The sequence below is a fragment of the Prinia subflava genome, chromosome 4 (assembly GCF_021018805.1).
Source record: "Prinia subflava isolate CZ2003 ecotype Zambia chromosome 4, Cam_Psub_1.2, whole genome shotgun sequence".
Classification (NCBI taxonomy): domain Eukaryota; kingdom Metazoa; phylum Chordata; class Aves; order Passeriformes; family Cisticolidae; genus Prinia; species Prinia subflava.
Genome location: NC_086250.1, coordinates 40,428,614 through 40,446,472, shown reverse-complemented (window position 1 = coordinate 40,446,472; position 17,859 = coordinate 40,428,614). Strand labels below are relative to the sequence as shown.

At 38.7% G+C, this 17,859-nt stretch overlaps 1 protein-coding gene across 10 annotated transcripts in view; it reads left to right on the top strand.

Moving 5' to 3' along the window:
• The window catches only part of MSRB3 (methionine sulfoxide reductase B3), an 83,046-nt gene that overhangs the window by 31,274 nt on the left and 33,913 nt on the right, over positions 1–17,859 (top strand). For all 10 annotated transcript variants that reach the window (XM_063396531.1, XM_063396533.1, XM_063396534.1 and 7 more), the window contains 3 exons: positions 3,907–4,015; positions 5,808–5,885; positions 16,742–16,770. In XM_063396531.1, the coding sequence (XP_063252601.1) occupies positions 3,907–4,015; positions 5,808–5,885; positions 16,742–16,770 (216 nt within the window). The remainder of the gene's footprint in view (positions 1–3,906; positions 4,016–5,807; positions 5,886–16,741; positions 16,771–17,859) is intronic.

The window sequence follows — 17,859 nt, the reverse complement described above, 5'->3', positions numbered from 1 at the left end:
TTCCTTTCCTTTCCTTTCCTTTCCTTTCCTTTCCTTTCCTTTCCTTTCCTTTCCTTTCCTTTCCTTTCCTTTTCCTTTCCTTTCCTTTCCTTTCCTTTCCTTTCCTTTCCTTTCCTTTCCTTTCCTTTCCTTTCCTTTCCTTTCCTTTCCTTTCCTTTCCTTTCCTTTCCTTTCCTTTCCTTTCCTTTCCTTTCCTTTCCTTTCCTTTTTTTTTTTCTTTTTTCTTTTTTTCTTTCTTTTCTTTTTAATGCATTAATATTTGTGAGGCTGTTCTTTTCCTCACAAAGCCTACCATCCTGCTCCAGGATCATAAGTGACTCTTGGTGACAGTTTCCTGTACACTGCTCTTGGTAGGAGTGCCAGCCCCAAAGAAGGCACCATGAGGTGCTGATTAGAGGGATTTAATCTGGCCTTCAATCCTGCAGTGGAATGTAAAGGGGATTTTGTCTGCCTTTGCAGGCCAGCATTCACCTCTTAACAGCTGCATCTGAACTGGAGTTCAGAACATAGCTGTCCTGGGTTTTTCTAAAAGTCACTGCTGAGAACATCACCTCCAAATAATGAGAGTGCTAATACAGATCCTATGAATCCAGGCTCTCTTATTCTCATATTGCATTTAATTTAGCCTCACCTTTAATCATTAACCACACTGATATAATGCTGTTTGTAGAGCTGATGACCTTTTCTCTTGTTTGCCTCAAATTGTATGATTTGCCAGTGAACTGTGAGCCTGCCTTTACAGCTGAGCTGCTGAAGCATTTTGTTGCCTGTATGGTCCCTTTCCACAGCCCAAACCTCATCCCATCTATGGAGAACCAGACTGAAGAAGGTGGTCAGCCTGCCTGTTTATTCTCTGGTTTAATAATGAGCTCGATAACAGCTCCATTACTAGTGGCAGTTTTTCTCATATTGGTCATATTTTTGTGTAGCTTTATATTGTCCCCTTCCAAGATACAAACTGGTGGCTTCAATGTGACAGTCATGTCATAAAGGAACAGTTGCAAAACCAGAAGCACTCTTTTACTGAAAATTGACAAAAGTACGGACGTACTTTTGTCCATCTTGTATGTACTTTTTTTCCAAACTGAAGGAATGTATGCCTAGAATCTCATCCAGTAGTTTCTAGGATTTATTGCATTTTTAGAGAAGCCTGTAGAATAACCCCATTTCAGATAACATACCCTTATATCCTCTGCAGTCAGGGATGAGTCTTGCTTTAGCTCCTTGCCTCTATGGCAACAGGGAAACAGTGTGATCCATTTACTGAGCTGTTTATTGCCAGCAGTTAAATAATAAGTACAATTAATTGAATAGGGCCACTCTTGAATGCTGAGGACCAAGAGATTTCCTTTATAATTTAGTAGGCAACTTTTTGTTGATCAATACTCAAATTACAGACTTGAAGAATCCTTTATTGGGGTCAGTTGCAATTTTATCCCAGTGCAGTTTGGCAAAATCCCCCTCCAGACATAAATAATTGTTTGCATTATTAAAACATAAGGTTAATTATTAAAACAAGGCATGCAAAAGATCTTTTTCTAACCTGCTTTCTACTTCAAATCATTTTTGTGGATCATGTGGCATCTAGAAATTTTCATATGCATATAGTGAACCTATAGATTGGAGAACATTAAATTTGTAAAACAGATGAAAAATTATTTAAGAAAAGTAAAGGGGGCATACTGACCATTTTTAAAAACACTTAATATTTTCTTTTTTCAAAATGAAGTTATGCTTACTTTGCTTTTTTTTTTTGCAGCAGCAGTTAAGTCACAAATAGAATTTATTTTTTAAATTATGGGTAGATATTTTAAAAAGTGAGGAGATGTTGGTTTGTAAGATTCTTTGTTGCTCTCTAGACTACTTTTTAAAACTGAAATTATAGAGAAAAGACTGTTTCTCAAATTTTTTCTTTCTGAGCTGCATAATGCAAGATAACAATAGCTATTTATATAATGCATATTCTTCCTTTCCCTGTTAGCTACACTTTGAAAGACTTGTTAGTCCTAGACTCCTGCACATTTGGAGAATAAAAACCTCCAAAGTTTGACATCTTTAAATAAGCAACCAAATGTTATAAAGAACAAACCTCACTTACAGTTAGGAAACAATATTTACATTTAAGGTTGAAAAGCCAGGATGTAGGAAAATTTTGCTAATTTGGAAGGTGACCTTTAAGTGCACCAAAACCAAATAATTTGTAAGCTATGGCACAGGGCACATTCCTGCAAAATTTGTGTGAAGGCTGCTTTAGTGGTTCTTGAAAGACAAACAAAGAGACCTGGAATGAAATCTTTATCCCTCTCTCAAATAAGATTGAAGCTAACAAAGGCATACAGCAGTCCTCTTTCAAAGCTTGCCATTAAAATGAAGGCTCTGCAGCACAGCTAATGAGATGGGTCAGAGTGGAAAACAATCTGTTTTTAAGAATGTTTAGATCAAAAGTAATTTCTAATCTATGAAATAAAGTCGCTTTTCAATACTTTTCTTTCACTAGTAAAGCTTTTTATGTTTGCACTATTTACTTCAATCAGATGTTTTCAATTTTACTTTTTTCTTCCTGAAAATACTTCCTAGGGTTAGTCGGTAGTGACCAACAGCATTGTTCTTTTTCTCTCTCCCCTATTCACCCACCCCCACACATTAAAAAATTGAGAAAAGAAGAGGGGGAGGAAGAAAGAAACATCTTAAATGATTTGCAAGCATCTGTGCTCTAAGCTACTTTTTATGAACGCTCCTTAGTAATGACTCAAGGTAAAAAAGCAGAAAAGCATCCAATGTTAGGAAATTGCAATCCAATACCATGTAATTTAAACCTGCCATTGCCTCTCCTGTACTAAATGACATACAGATGGGTAGCTCTGTTGCCTCTACTTTGGGAACACAATTGGTCTCTTTATGAGTGTATATACATTACTAGCAAAAAATATTTTTGTCGGGAGTGTTTACTTCTTATTGTACCATATTTTAATTACTGTCATAATTAGTGTGCTTTTTCCCTGCCGTATTCTGTCAGCTAATTTTTGCCAATGATTATCAAAGTTACCTGAATATTTTGTAATTTATGTTGCTACTTTGGGAATTTTCATTCCCAAATGTAACTTTATTGTTGTTTTTTGCTTTCCCAATATGAATTTTCCCTATACAAATGTCAATTTTTTACAGTAATCCTTACGTACTCCTTGGATTTTCTGTGTGAACTAAGCAAAGTGTTAAGATTAGATTTTCAGAGGAAGGTAATTTCAACAGCAACCCTCCTTTGCAACAAATTTTACAAGTTTATTGCTGAACCTTGTACAGCTTTACGCATACAGTAATTACTTACTCCTTAGGGCTCCTATTCTAGTGCTTCAAAAAGAAAAAGGTGAAAAAAGAAAAAGGCTACTGTTACAAAGGATGAGGATGGAACTAGAAGTTAAATTAACCTTACTGTAATTCTGAAGGTTAGAATTGTTTTTCAGGTACTTTAAGGGGTACTGAAATGGCCAGACGTTGTGGCTAAACATCATATGCCCATTACCGTAAGTCTCCAATATAGATGTCTTGTAAAGAATGTTTCAGCTGTAGTTGAGATTTTTGCAGATTTTTTTTAATGGTTGAAAAATGGTACTTTCTTGTGAATGATTGTGTGAGCAACAATTTAGTGTATAACACACCAAAGGGCTTTGGCTATAGCACATTGTCACTGCTCCAGTAGAATCACCTGGCTCTCTATAAAAATTCTTCTCTATACTTACATTTGAAGAAATAATCAGCTGCAGTTCAGCTGAGCCATTCTTTGTGCATTAGGGACCAGTCTGGTCATTGACAAGTGAATGCAGAAGCTATACTGTGGCTGTCTGCCAAAGCAATTATTCAGGATTTAAGCTAAAAAGGCTTTTTCTTCCATATCCTCTCCTTTTGCAGGGTCATGTAGGGATAAAAAGGACTGTAAGGTGGTCTTTTCCCAGGAGGAGCTGAGGAAGCGGCTGACACCCCTGCAGTACCATGTCACTCAGGAGAAGGGGACTGAAAGGTAAGGCAGGATGAAGGAAACTCAAATCTGAAAACACAGACAACTTTTCCACTCCTCCTCCTCCTGCTGTTTCCTCACCTTCCCTACCAAGTTTAGTTGGTTGGGTTTTTTTCTTCCAGGATTTCTGCACTTGTTTACTAACCCCTACAAATTAACACTACTGCAAAGACAAGCATCTGCAGCAGGGAGGCTAGGGCCAAGGGTCTTGTGTGACTTTTTCTTTTAATGAACACTGCATGTCTTATAAAGTCACCAGGCTCATATTTAGAGTCTGTTTTTAGTTTACTACAAAATGTGTGGAAGTAATAGTGGTTTAGGTACACTTTTCTTGGAAGACATCGCAGTAAGCAGAACCACGAGGGAAATGGCCCCGTGCCAGGAGGCTGGAGTTTTGAAGGTGGCCATTGTAAGTATAGACATTTTGGCTGCAGAAAGAAGGTAGCATAATTTAGTTCTTTTCCACCCCACTCCAATTTCTTTTTGAAGCACATGTGGAGAAGGTATTTATTGGCTCATTTGTGGTTGGAATGTCAAAAATTTTCAATAACTGCCCTCACATGGCTTTAGTCACTGGAACCCAGCCTCAAGTCCTGTGGGGAAAAAAAAAGGACTGGCTTCCAAGATTGTTTTTAGTGAATAAAGTCTCTCTCTCAGCTGATTCCAACCAAAGGTAACTTGCCAAGGCCCAGCCATTTTTTGTTGTCTAATTTATACCACTGAGCTTGGCATAAGGCCGTGGCTTTACCTCTGCTTTAAACATACTAATGATGTAACTGCTTGTTTTCATTCATGAGCTGAAAGGGCTCCCTGCTGCACATGGGGTTCTGGTTAACAGGCAAACCTCTTCCTGACAGCGCTGAATTTGGTGGCTGAATGTGCCAGAGAAGCTGGTGGGGATAGTGCCCCTGTCCACCCCAGCCCTCTCCGTCCTGCCGCAGCCCTGGTGGGGAACGGGGACGGTGGCCTTTGCTGGGAGGCCGGTCTTGCCTTCCTCTCAGCCCTCCACGCTCTTGTGTACCGCACCAACAACGTGATTTAATGCACACAAACAATCGGAGATTAGGTCATTCTTAAAAATCCTGTTTATAAAAAAAATTGGACCTCATAAAAAGGGTGAAAGGATAATAAAAACAAGCTGCTGAGCACATAGGCTTTTTGTTGGGCTAGCGCAGCTGATTCGTATTAGGTGAATGACCTCCTAGCCTTTTAGATTGTTAACTTAGAAAAATATTCCCTTAAAGCTGGAATATTGCTTTTCAACTGAAAATATAAGGCGTGCACAGCTTGAAATCCTGGACCAATTATTTCATTTTCAGCTACAATGTCTGTGCCGCCGGGGCAGCCGGTGTTGGCCTGACCCAGCGCCATGGTTCTGCAGCGCCCGGGCGGCCTCACACCTCGCTGGGCCCTGCACACAGCCCAGGCATGGACACAGCAAGGTGTGGCATGCTGAGCTACAAACAATCCACATTTACAAAAACTTGACATTTCACTTGCCAGATAGGGGAAGACTCCTGTTTTACCCTTTTTTGTTTTTGCTGTTGTTCCAGCCTTTGAACTTTGGGACAATTTACTTCCTTTTGCATGATGCATAACATCCGAGGCACACTAATAAGGACATTCCCCTTTTCCTGTGCCTGCTTTATTTGTACCTTTGATATAAAACAACTGCCAACTTAAAAATTGTGGGATTCTTCTATAATATTTTTCTAAAGACTCAGCCACTTTAATAATCAAAAAACCCCCAAATTACTTTATTTAATATTAAAATGTAGTGTTGTTGTTTTCCCAGTGCCTTTGAGGGGGAGTACACACACCATAAAGCTCAAGGAATATACAAATGTGTTGTTTGTGGAACTCCTTTATTCAAGTGAGTATGCTAAATAGTGTTTTGAGATTTCTGTCTCTTAGGCTGTGTGTAATCTTGTATATATTTCATATATAATTGTATAAAGTCATTTCATAGAATCACAGAATGGTGAAGTCATTCAAATTTTTAAGGAATACAAGAGAAGCAATGTAAATAATGCTGTAGTAAAATTAGTCTTATATTAAATATAAAAAAAATATGATAAATTGGATAGGAAGATAACATTCAGGTAAAAGAGGAAATATGCCAGGAAAGAATTTGTAATTTAATTATTTTTTCCATGTGCAGCTATGCCAAGGAATTGTAACAGTCTTTCACTGTGTCAACACATACTGAGGTTTGACTGTTAGAATTACTTAAAGGTAGCTTTAAGAGATACCAGGTGACAATGCTAAATTTTACATATAGTATTTTAGCTGATGATGGATAGATACTTTTTTTAGGATTCAAGCAGTTAAGAAAACAAATTTGAGGAAAATTTCATTACTTACTGAATTTCCATTCATTCCAATTAGCACACATGGAGAGCCGGTTTAAAAATACTCTTAGAAGTACTATGGGAATTGTTGTTCTGAATTTGATGCAAGAAGCAGTGCTGATTGAATTTCCTTGATCACTGCATTGTTCTGCACAGATTCAGTTGTTGTTTATGTGCTTTTTCTTATTTCTGGTGGCTTGTGTTCATTCTGATGAAGAATTTAATTTTTTTTCAGATTTTTCCCCCTCAGTTCCCCCTAACTCAGTCTCTCTCACTTGAAGAGGTACCTTTCCAAGAGAATGAAGCAGGATGGTCAGGATAGCATTAATAGTACAGAACAATGTGCCAGTAGTAGGTGAAAGGAAAACACAACTGATGTAGCTCTAGGATCACTAGATTTGGTGGTGATGGTTGTCTGCAAGAGACTGTCTGTAAAAGGAAAGAAGCGCCTCATCTCTGTAATTTCGATTTCTCTGTTAGAAGGATTACCTGCAGAAACTGCAGGTAATAATGGTAATAATGTGAATCTTTTGGATTGAAAATCTGATGGGTACAGACATAGTCAAGACAGTAGTATCATGTCATGTGTTACTATGGCCCTTGACTTGAGGGTGCAAAGTGGGGATTCAAAGTCTCCATAACCTGTTTTTCTACTCTGCTGCTTAGACATTCCACTGCTTGCTATAGCTAAATCTTTTGGAGGGAGATCCTGGCTCAGTTGAAGCAAATCATATTTAGCAAATGAATACAATGGAGTCAGGACTTCACCTTCTTCTACCTTCAAGACTGGCTTCTTTTCTATCATCTGATGGAGAAAGAGTAGGGGTTTTTTGTGGGATGAGTTTCGGGTGGCAGTAGTATACATAAATGAATGTGAAATAGTTTCCAGTTGCCTTCAAAATAGTTTTATTATGGGGAAAAAACTGCAATATGAGACTTACCTGTGATTATGTCAAGTGCAGAGTATGCTCTAGCATAGTCTTGAATTAATGAGTTGGATTTCTCTTTGTAAAATGAGCTATACAGAAATGTCTCTGTTTTCAGACTCTCTTTGAGACTGCTGTGGATTTTATGGGAGGAGAGAGGGAAAGAGGGAAGTTATTTTTTAATTTTAATAATTCCCAGGCCAGTGGGCACCTGAAGAAAACACCTGACCTATTGTGTCCTGAGATTAGACTGGCCTTAACACAGTGTCCCCAAAGTCTTTGTGCTGCCTTGTGAGGTCTTGCTACCTCTGCCCTACATTTAATTCAGCAATTCAGCCACTTGTTCTGAAGTGGCTGGCAACAGTGGGAAAAAATGCAGAAGCCAGCAGAAATCCATCTTCTTTTGTTTATTGACCTCAAAGTATCAGTATATGATGTCTTCCTCAGTCAGTGAAGATAGATTTCTGAATCTTGGTTGCTGATTTAGCCCAGATAGCTAAAAAGAGTGAGAAGGAAACATAGATAAGAGAATGCAAAATGTATGCTTTCTACTACATTTTCCCCACAGAATGTAAATCACTGAAGTATTTGCTTAGGAGTAAAATGGGAGTACAATACAAAGAAAGTCTATTAACTCATTTAAAATGCAAGTAATTTTTGTGGTGGCATGGGATTTTTTTTGGGTTTTTTTTTTTCTAATTTCCAAATAATCATCTGAAACTTGCATTTACATTTGTTTCTCATTGATGTCCATTAATTTTTTTGTCCTCATGTCACTGTAATCTGTAAATATATATATTTGGACTATGGACCTGTCAGTTTAACTAGGAAAGAGATTGGAACTTCAGCAGTAATATTAACAAACTTCAACTTTTAACATTTCTGATTTACGTTGTTTCATTACCATGTGACACACAAGGTCAGGGAACACATGAATTTTACACTCCAGATGAAAGACCTGTTTTTTGGTAAGTCTTTAAAATAGAACTTTGACTCTATCACATGGAAGATAAAAGAAACAATTAGGAATGTCACATCTCTTCATCTACCTACTTGTGCTAGTGTTATGAGAAACCTCCCAAGCTTTATGGAGGACATGCTTTAACTTTTTCCACAATCAAAGGTGCCTCACACATAAAATGCATAATCATGCTATTGAATCTTATTATTCCATCTCTGAACTTTCACGCCAGTCTCCTACATCCCAGTACAGCTGCTTAAAGAAAGTAATAAATGAGAGAGCCAATAAACTAATCTCAAGAACCTCCTTTTCTGCAAGCCAGTCAGTCCTTATGCAGTTTTGTGTTACACTTACTCCAATCTAGCTGTAGGCTTATGCTAAATGAAGGAGCCCTGCTGCCCCCACCTTTCCCTAGGGTGTTTTTTCACAGCTTTCTCTTCACTGGACCTCACCTGCTGTGGCTGGAGCATGTCTCATGCAGAACTTCGATCTGATAGAAAACTAATAAGCCGAAGAAAAAGTCCTTGTACTTGTCAGCCATACTGGCTTGTGTTATTTTTTTTTAGTCACATTTATCATGGCTGGACAGTCTCCACAGCAAGGTTGTGTTTTTCTATACCAGTTCACAAAGAGCCACATATGCCACCCAAATCCTCAATGTTTTCTAAGGGTCAAATGTATTTGCAAGGTTGTGCCTACTTTAATTTTGAAAGGCATTTTTTGTACATTATGCAAAAATACCATTCTGTCCACAGCCATGGAGACAGCAGGTTAAAATGGACCTGAGTGAAATCCACTACTCATGCTACTGCTATAGGAGAGAATCTATTCCATATTTAATAAACCATGGTCATGTCCTTCACCATATCTTTAGTCTTCACAGGACTGTGAGAAAGATGTGGTATAGATGGGAGCTGGAAAGCCTGGGAGAATGATTTCCTTTAAAAAAATATTATTGTTTTGTCAGTTTCCAAGTTTTAGGGCCAAAGACTAAATTACCAAGTCTTCATAAAACACCCACTGCTGCCTTTATTGCTTTCTGGAAGGAATTCTTCATAATGGTGTTGGCCAACACTCTTCATTCTTCTGAACATGTACTAGCAGACAGCAACAGCCTTATCCATGTTATGTTTTCATTTGTTTTTTGTTGAGCTGTGTCAGGTCTTCTCAACATCTCTCAGACATCCAATCAAGAGAAAATGAAAGATTGGCTGGGCAATGTTATTGTACCATTAACATAGTACCACTCTTGCCTTCACAAGACAAAGAACAATTTCAGTCATCAGGCTAGATCTCTACAAGGAATTTCCTTGCACCAGTGCTGCATGCTTAATGAATGGTGCTGAAACTTTCTTACTGATCTTTATATTCTTTGAGGAAGGCATATGAAAATTCAGCACTGGTTACCTGTCTAGGAGAGACCATATGACATCAATAATATGGTTTCTCTAGTAAGATCCAAGAGAACTACTTGAGCAACTTCATCAGTCTTCACTGTCTCTTAGTTTCCTTAAAAGACTGTCAAACCCAGCAGCTTCTACTTAATAGCATTTGTCTGAAGTAAATTTGTTCTCACCAGTGTAGGAATCAACAGATTGTCTAGATTGGAAAAGACTTTTAAGATCATTGGGTCCAACTGTTCACCCAGCACTGCCAAGCCCACCACTAAATCATGTTTCCAAGTGCCACATCTACACATCTTTTGAATACTTCCTGGCATGGTGACCCAAACACTTCCCTGGGCAGTCTGTTCCAGCTTGGCAATGTTTTCCATGAAGAAATTTTACTAACGTCCAATCCAAACCTCCTCTGGTACAACTAGAAGCCATTTCCTCTCATTCTGTTGCTTGTTACTTGGGAGAAGAGCTCAACACCCACCTAACTGCACCCTTCTTTCAGAGAGTGATAGGGTCTTCCCTGAGCATCATTTCTGTGTTCCAGATCTTTTGCCATCATTCTTATCCTTCTCTGGACACAGTCCAGCACCTCAATGTCATTCTTGTGAGGGGCCCAAAACTGAACAGGAAATGCAGCCTCACCAATACTGAGTACAGGAAATGATCCTTGTATAGATTCTGATTCTACCATCCTTGTAAAGATACTGATTCTAGTATGAATTTCATTGCTGTTTTCAGTATAAAAGTACAAGATACTCTTCGTAAACTTTTAAGTGTGATATACTTTTCCCCTTGTTTGAAATTTACACTGCTTTGTATTGACTGTTCATTAGTCACTCTGCTTGGAAGAAGTAATTTTCATCTGGTTTTAACCTACTTTATGCTTTACTACTTTGTCTTGGTTTGAAAGACAGGTATCTGCTATGGAGGGGCAGAACCTCCTAGAGATGGAGAATTCAAATCCACTCCCTGCAAATTATTACAATTTAGAAAATTAAAGGGGCTTTCAGACACAGGTATGGGGATAGGAATAACTGTTCTTTATTGGTATGTATGACAAAGCATACAAACAACAACTACAACATTAATAATAAACAGAACCAAGAACCTCGAGGGCTTTCTTTCACAAAGCCCGGGGCAGTTTGATCTCGGTGCCCCTGCAGGGCTCCGAGAGGCCGAGCTGGAAGGGAGGAAACTCCCGGGCTGGTGGATGAGATGAGGAGCTCTGCGCTGGCAGCTGGAGCGGCAGGGGTGTCCCGGCAGGGCTGGGCAGGGCAGGGCTACAGAGCAGCAGGAAAGCCTCAAAGCAGCGCCGGAGAAGCCGCGACGGTGGGACAGGGCCGGCCCAGCAGGGCAGGAGGAGGCGAGCTCAGAGTTCCTGGGCACACAAGCCCAGGTAGATTTCCTGGGTAGATTTCCCAGGATGGGACCGAGTGATGACAGTAAACTCTTCCCGCAGCGAGCAGCAACCCGACCGTCCTCTCCCATGCCAAGAGCAAGAGAGTGAAACTGCCCCAAAACTCATCTCCCCCCTTCGAGAAAAAACTCCCAGAGACCCAAAAACAAAAGGTGTAGCCTGGTGCTACAATCTCCTTTGACCACTTCTTTGTTTTGGTCAAGTACTCAGAAGTACCCAGTTGTTAGTCTCCTAGCAACTTATGGGAAAAAATTCTATAAGTAAAAAAGAAACAAATCTAACCCCCAACATACTTGGACATATGTACCTCAAGCAAAAGTGAGGTAGGGTGGATTGTTATGGATTATGACTACAGAAGGTACATATTTCTATATTTATCTGTTTATAGCTCTCACATTAAAGGCATTCTGGACAAAACTCACCCAGAGACTACTCTTCACCATCACTGGAGGTATATAAAATACATGTAGATGTGGCACTTAGAAACACAGTTTAGTGGTGGACTTGGCAGTGCTTGATTAATGGTTGGACTCGATGATCTTAAAGGTATTGTCCAACCTAAACAATTCTCTGATGTTAAAATGCTCATTTTGAATTTGGCTTTTCATCAATATGCAGAATAGAAATTATTACATCATCTGTCAATAGTGATTTCTTTTCTTTAACCAGGCTTATTAAGGAACTAATACAGCATAAAGCTGACTCCATGTCAATCCTGAAACTGTATCATTTCATCTATCTGCCAATTTCAGCCAAATCTTTCAGGAAAGCAGTTATTAAACCTCAAAGATATTAAGTCCTTAAAGCAATAAGAAAATCAGGAGAGAGAACATATTCAAGCTCTCTTTGAGGGGAGACCTGAACAAAAGTTCAACTATATTACTAGATTATACCAGATAATATTATTGTAAATAATATATATTATTGTATTATAACAGAGAACCCACATGAGGGTGGAAGAGAGATAGGCATTAGGGATGCCCAGCTCTGGGAAGTATCTGTGAGTAGTTTGCTGCCTGAGGCACCACAAGATCTGTCCCCTGGCCACAACACAGCAGCAAGCCCAGCTTTACTCTTTCTACTTGATTCTTAGAACTTGGGAACTTCTCAAATTCCCTGATGATGTGGGTTTTATAAATTCCTAAGTAGTTGCATCAGGTATTAATATTTATATTGGCATACTGCTGCAGTTTTCTTTCTAGAAGCTTGACTTTCAGAAGCTTCTAGATTCTATTTGGAGCTGCTTCACCTCTTGAGTATGATCAGTGACTGCTTCCCAGGTTTGCATTTTCAGAAGGATTATGTCTATACTTAAAAATAAAATGGACAAAAGTCTCTTCTCTGGACTGAAAGGCATGGGACAAGACATGGCTTGTGTTTTCAGTATCAATTCCTCTACTCTGAAACAGAGTGGCCTGGTTCATTCTGCTTTTGGAGAAAGGTCCCTGGCAGGAGCCTCCCCTGCAGTTTGCCTAGGTCCTGTCTAGGGTTCCCATCAGCATGATAAGGACCAATGCAGTGTACAGGGATGTGTTCACAACTGAGCATTACTGTCCTGGCCTTGCTAGCAATGCTGTTGCAGGAACACTGGTACTGCATCTAGGTATTTTCTGTACCACTAGGAGGCAAATGAAAGAGAGAGGATTGATGGTATTCTGCTCAGCCACCTGGACCACGACATGGGTTGGCTTGAACTGCATCAGGAGCCTTCTAGACCACCCAGCAAGCTGCCCATGCCAATAAAATTCTATGAAAATGAAGATATACCGAAGACACATCATCTTTATGACTGTAACAGATCCTTACTCTATCAAAATCCTTTTCAGAGAGAAGTAGTATATTGAACGTTGCCCTTACCAACGTTCTGTTTAGCACCCTCAAAGCAAAGCCTTGCAAAGGAACAGCTTGGCATAAACTGCTAATACAAAGACCTAATAAAGCAAGAGCAGTAAATGACTTCTTGGATGTTAAAGTGCAAGGATCAGAACTGCAGAGTACTTTCTGAGAGAGTTGTGAGGCTTCCAAAGTCTGTTCTCCATGTTCCCTCAACAAAACCTACACAAAACTGTTCAATACTTTGTCATAAGAGGTAAAAGGAAAGGCAGGTGTAACACAACAGTGGACGTTCTGCAGTAAGTCCTCTTTCCTCTCTCTTTGACAAAGGCCTGCTTCCCTGGCAAGTAGCAGATCCGCTCTAACTTCAGCTGTAGTGTGTCTGTTAACACTGTAATATGTGGCACTGAACAACTGCACTTTAGTCATACTTAGGAAAGCAGTAATTTAGAATTCAGACTACAAGAACACATAATGACTATTATTACTCCATTTTTCTCTCTTTCTTAGTACTTGGCAGTCTGAAGATCTGGTATATGATGTCTTTTAAAAGAAACAGGTTGAAACCCTGTACCTCTTCGCTGTACAGATAAAATGACCATCATATATTCTATTGTTTGTGTTTGACTTAATTATTCCTGGGATCTTTACAAGTATTGCAGCATCTTTTGCTTAGCTAAATCTTGCCAGTAGTTCACTATTTCCTAGCATATGGTGTGTTGGTAGCCTACTTGACGTTTGTATTGCCATGTGTTGTCTGTATTTGAGCCATATCAAAGTTGGAAATGAGAAGCACTTTATAAATACCCTCTTGTTCCTTTATGGATATAGACTCCTTTCCAAAGATATTTATGAACGATTACCTGGCTTTCAGAATACTCCTATACAGGAGAGAGAAGTAGAGAAAATATGCAGGAAGCTATTATCTGTTCATTTGGGGGTGGGAGTGGGTGGGTGGGGCGTGGTGTTTGGATGTTTCCCTCTTGTTGTGACAAATGATAAGACACAATTTGTACAGTCAGGACCTGGCTCTGTAAGGTGCATCTTGTCTGGTAGAATGCTTAGGTTGGATATCAGAGTATATACTATGATAACGAAAAATGTACTGAGGAGTTTTTTCCTCCTAGTTAATGTAGTTTTAAAAGTATAAAGGAGTCAGAGTGAATATTCTTGTGCATAGCAGAAGACGCCTTTGGAATGTACTTTCAGTATTTAATTTTATCCTATTTAATGATCATATTTATTTGAGCATTTTTAACACCTATGTGCAATTAGTTTCTGGCACTTTTGTATAACTTGCTGTTGAGATGCAGATAAAAATCCTGGATGAAGGGAAAAATGCTGCTTCCATTAAAATTGCTGTAAGCTTTGTCATTCCTTCAAGTAGCCAAGGTTACTATGTTCCTGCAGAGTGCTTCTCTCACATCTGCCACTTGTTGCTTATTTACAATGCCAAAGATGCTTCATTATTTTCCTCCACTTTTTCTGTGCCTTAATAAGATTTCTAATAGTTTCTGTGATACTGTGTCCTAAATTTTACATCGTTCTCCCAAGGGGAAATGGTGACCATAATGTAGGTGACCCTCCTGCTCTTGATGACTCCTAGTATTACCTCCCATGTTGTGTTTTCTTTCATAGCTATTCTGCTGTTGCCAGACAAAGTTCTATTCATTTATCACCCCCATATCAGTTTTCTGATGTGTTGTCCAGTAATTTATGACTGTTTGGAGCTTTGGTACTCATTACAGTGCCCAGTGACCCTTGTGACCCTCCTCCCCATGCACGCTCTGCCACCGTGGCCCCTGGGCCAGTTTGTTGAAGCCACAAGTTGCAGTGCCTATGTCCATAACAAGCCATTCAGGCTGAGAAGCAAGAGCTCTGTTTGACCAACTAACAGGGAGTATCTAGAATTTAGGCAACAAATAGCTGATCATGCAGATAAACAGATGCTGAGGGTAAGGTTTGTACATTGTGACTAACCAAGCAGGTAGTGAGGTGTTGCTGATACGGTGATGAGCAAGAGAGAATAGTGCAGGCAGGTATACAGCAGCTTGAGGAGAATACTGTAAGTAAAACACTGACTAAGTGGCTTTAATTGTACCTCAGTGGAATTTCCCCCAGGTTACCACATTTCACAGGGTGGGGACTTCATCCTGCTGGTGTAAAAACCAATTGAATTATACTGCCAAACTGAGCATGGGCTGGTGCCCTGGGCAGTTACTGGTGCTGATATTTGTGAAGGCATGTCAGCAACACGCTTTCTTTGTTCAGTGGTTTTGCTGGTACTTTAAAAATGTTAATTATGAAGATATGTCATTCCTTTTCATCTCCTGAGAGTTATATTTAAGACAAAATATTGTGAGCACTGGAGGAAGGTGCAGAATGAGCAGGATGGGAGAAGAGAGTTGTTTCTTTTCTAATGACTTTAAGAGTGTGAACCTGTTAATTTTTAAAATTATGATTGATTTTATGTTTATTTGCTGTAACATAGATATTACAATGTTATACAATTGCAATGCGGGTTATATAAAAATGTAAAAGACATCTCCATGTAATGGCATGTAGAAGCTTATAAAATAAAAGTTAAAAGTAAATCTGCAATTAGTTTTTGGGCTTCACTCATTTGATTCTGAGAAAAGGACTGTAACTTCCCAAAATACATCCTTTCCTCGATGCAATGTAAAAGGACCCAACATTGTACTTCCTCCTTAGAACTTCTGGGGAAATGCATTTTGCTGCCAACGTAACATGCTTAAACAGATCTCCTGCTGGTCAGACCTCCTGTCCTGCTGTGACAGCCATGACCATGTGTACAACTGATTGTTAGTGGGTGATATAAATCTGATTGGAACATGCCTGTTAATTGGTTTGAGAGCTCAATATAGACAATGCTGTCTTGTAGCAGATTGTGTAGATAGCCCTAGTCATAGGGTTAATTCTGCTTGACAGCATATCAGCAGCATCTTGAGTAATTACCCAACTTAAGTTTTCCCACAGTTGAATTGAGACCTTCAAAGGCTTCTACATTTACAAGTATTATTAACCGATATCTGAAACATGATGTTCCCACAAGGGCTAATTTTTTCTTCCTTTTATTAAATATACAGGTTATAGGGTTCATTTGCTAAGTGCTAAGCCCTTAGAAGAAAACACTACTTGTTAGGGAGAGAAAAATCTGCAGTGCACGACCAAAGCTAATGGTGCATAATGCACACATCATTGTCTTTTTGCAAAGACTTTAAAACAAGTTAAAATTTAGGTCTGGCTCCCTTCCTCTCTCCCACCCCCCACTTTCCACATTTAAGAAAATCAAACCACTTACTCCTGTGTGCAGAATGAGTAAATTGAAGACACACACTAAGAAAAACCTCCTAGGATGTTGCACAATTAAGTACAGATCATTGGATACAATACATATGACATCAATGAAACGGTATCTGCTTCAAAAATAGATTGGAAACATTCATGAATGAATTAAATCCTCTTAATGACTTTTCAAAAATGAAAATGAATGAAAACAATTTAATTCATACAAGCAACTGTATGCTATGATTCACCACAGTATATGATTTAATCCTGGTTTAAATTTATATTTTATTTTCTTCATTTTGTGATTTGTCTTTTAAAATATCTTCTTTGTGACTCTACAGCATAGAAAACAGTAAAGTATTAAGGATAATGGTTATGATTTGGGTCCAAATGTCTTTGAACGCATTAAATGTTAATGTACAGAGTTAGACAGCCTGGTTAAAGATGGTATTTGCTGGAGAGATCAGTCTGACAAATGGCTTTTATGGCATAAAGCAGTTCTTGTAACTTACAATCTTTTTATTTTCTTTTTCAGGTCAGAAACAAAGTTTGACTCAAATTCAGGTATGTTTACATTTACAGTGTTTTACTGAATATACACTGTTCAGGTTAATCTCAAAAGAGTAGTTTATCAGTTCAAGTTCAGTTTAGTTTTAAACAAACTGGTGTAGGTCAGCCTTAAAAAGGATCCTCATTTCTCACCCTCTGAAAACAGCATTGTTACTGTGAAACGTTTGCTTTCATTCCTTTATTAGTTTCGGTCTCTTTACATTTTCCCAAAAGATGATTTGGACTGGGAGGATGTATCTTGCAACAGGCTTTAATTGATCCAGAAAAATTATAATACAAATAAATTATAATACAGACTAAAGCAAATGGAGGATTGAAGTTTGAAAATGATCGCTGCAATAGAGGAGAGTGTTTTTCTTCCGGGTGGACAAAAACATTTCATGGGAATTTGAAGTCAGTGCAGCCTATCTGTCAGGAAACACATGATTTGTCATTAAATTTTCTTGACAGATGCAGGTACACAATGCGTGCCAGACCAGTTTGTAGAGCTCAGCTGAGGAGGATTACCAAAAGGCTGCTCCCAAGATGTCTTTTTAAAGAATTGTAATGTGTTGTAGGGATTGGGAGGAAAGTGAAGGTCAGTCTTACAGGTTAATGGGTATCTAACAAGACAAGAAACACAGGACAGCAAACAGGGGAAGCAGCTGGAGAAAGAAAAGATATTCTAATACCAGATTGTTACTTATTCAGTTAACTATTCCAAGGTGTTCCTTACAGTTAAACAATAAATTAAGAATAGGCTATTGTCATGAAGCTAGGTAAAATGTCCATTGCCTGAAAAGGTAATTCAAAATACATTTTTTGTTAAGATGAAAAAGTCAGTTTTAAACAGGAAACCTGATATTATGGCAATTTGGTTTTATGCCAGTGTTATCTTCTATCTACTTTGCTTAATGGAGTGATGATAATTGCTTATAATATTATGAATTTTACAATATATATTAATCAGGTGTTTATGGAACAGCACATTTCCTTTTTTATCATGCATGATTTGGGCTTGAAATGTGAGGCATTACATTGCTTTTTCTTTCCACATTAGATTTTATCTTTGGAACTATACGGGAGTGAAATCTACAGCAGAAA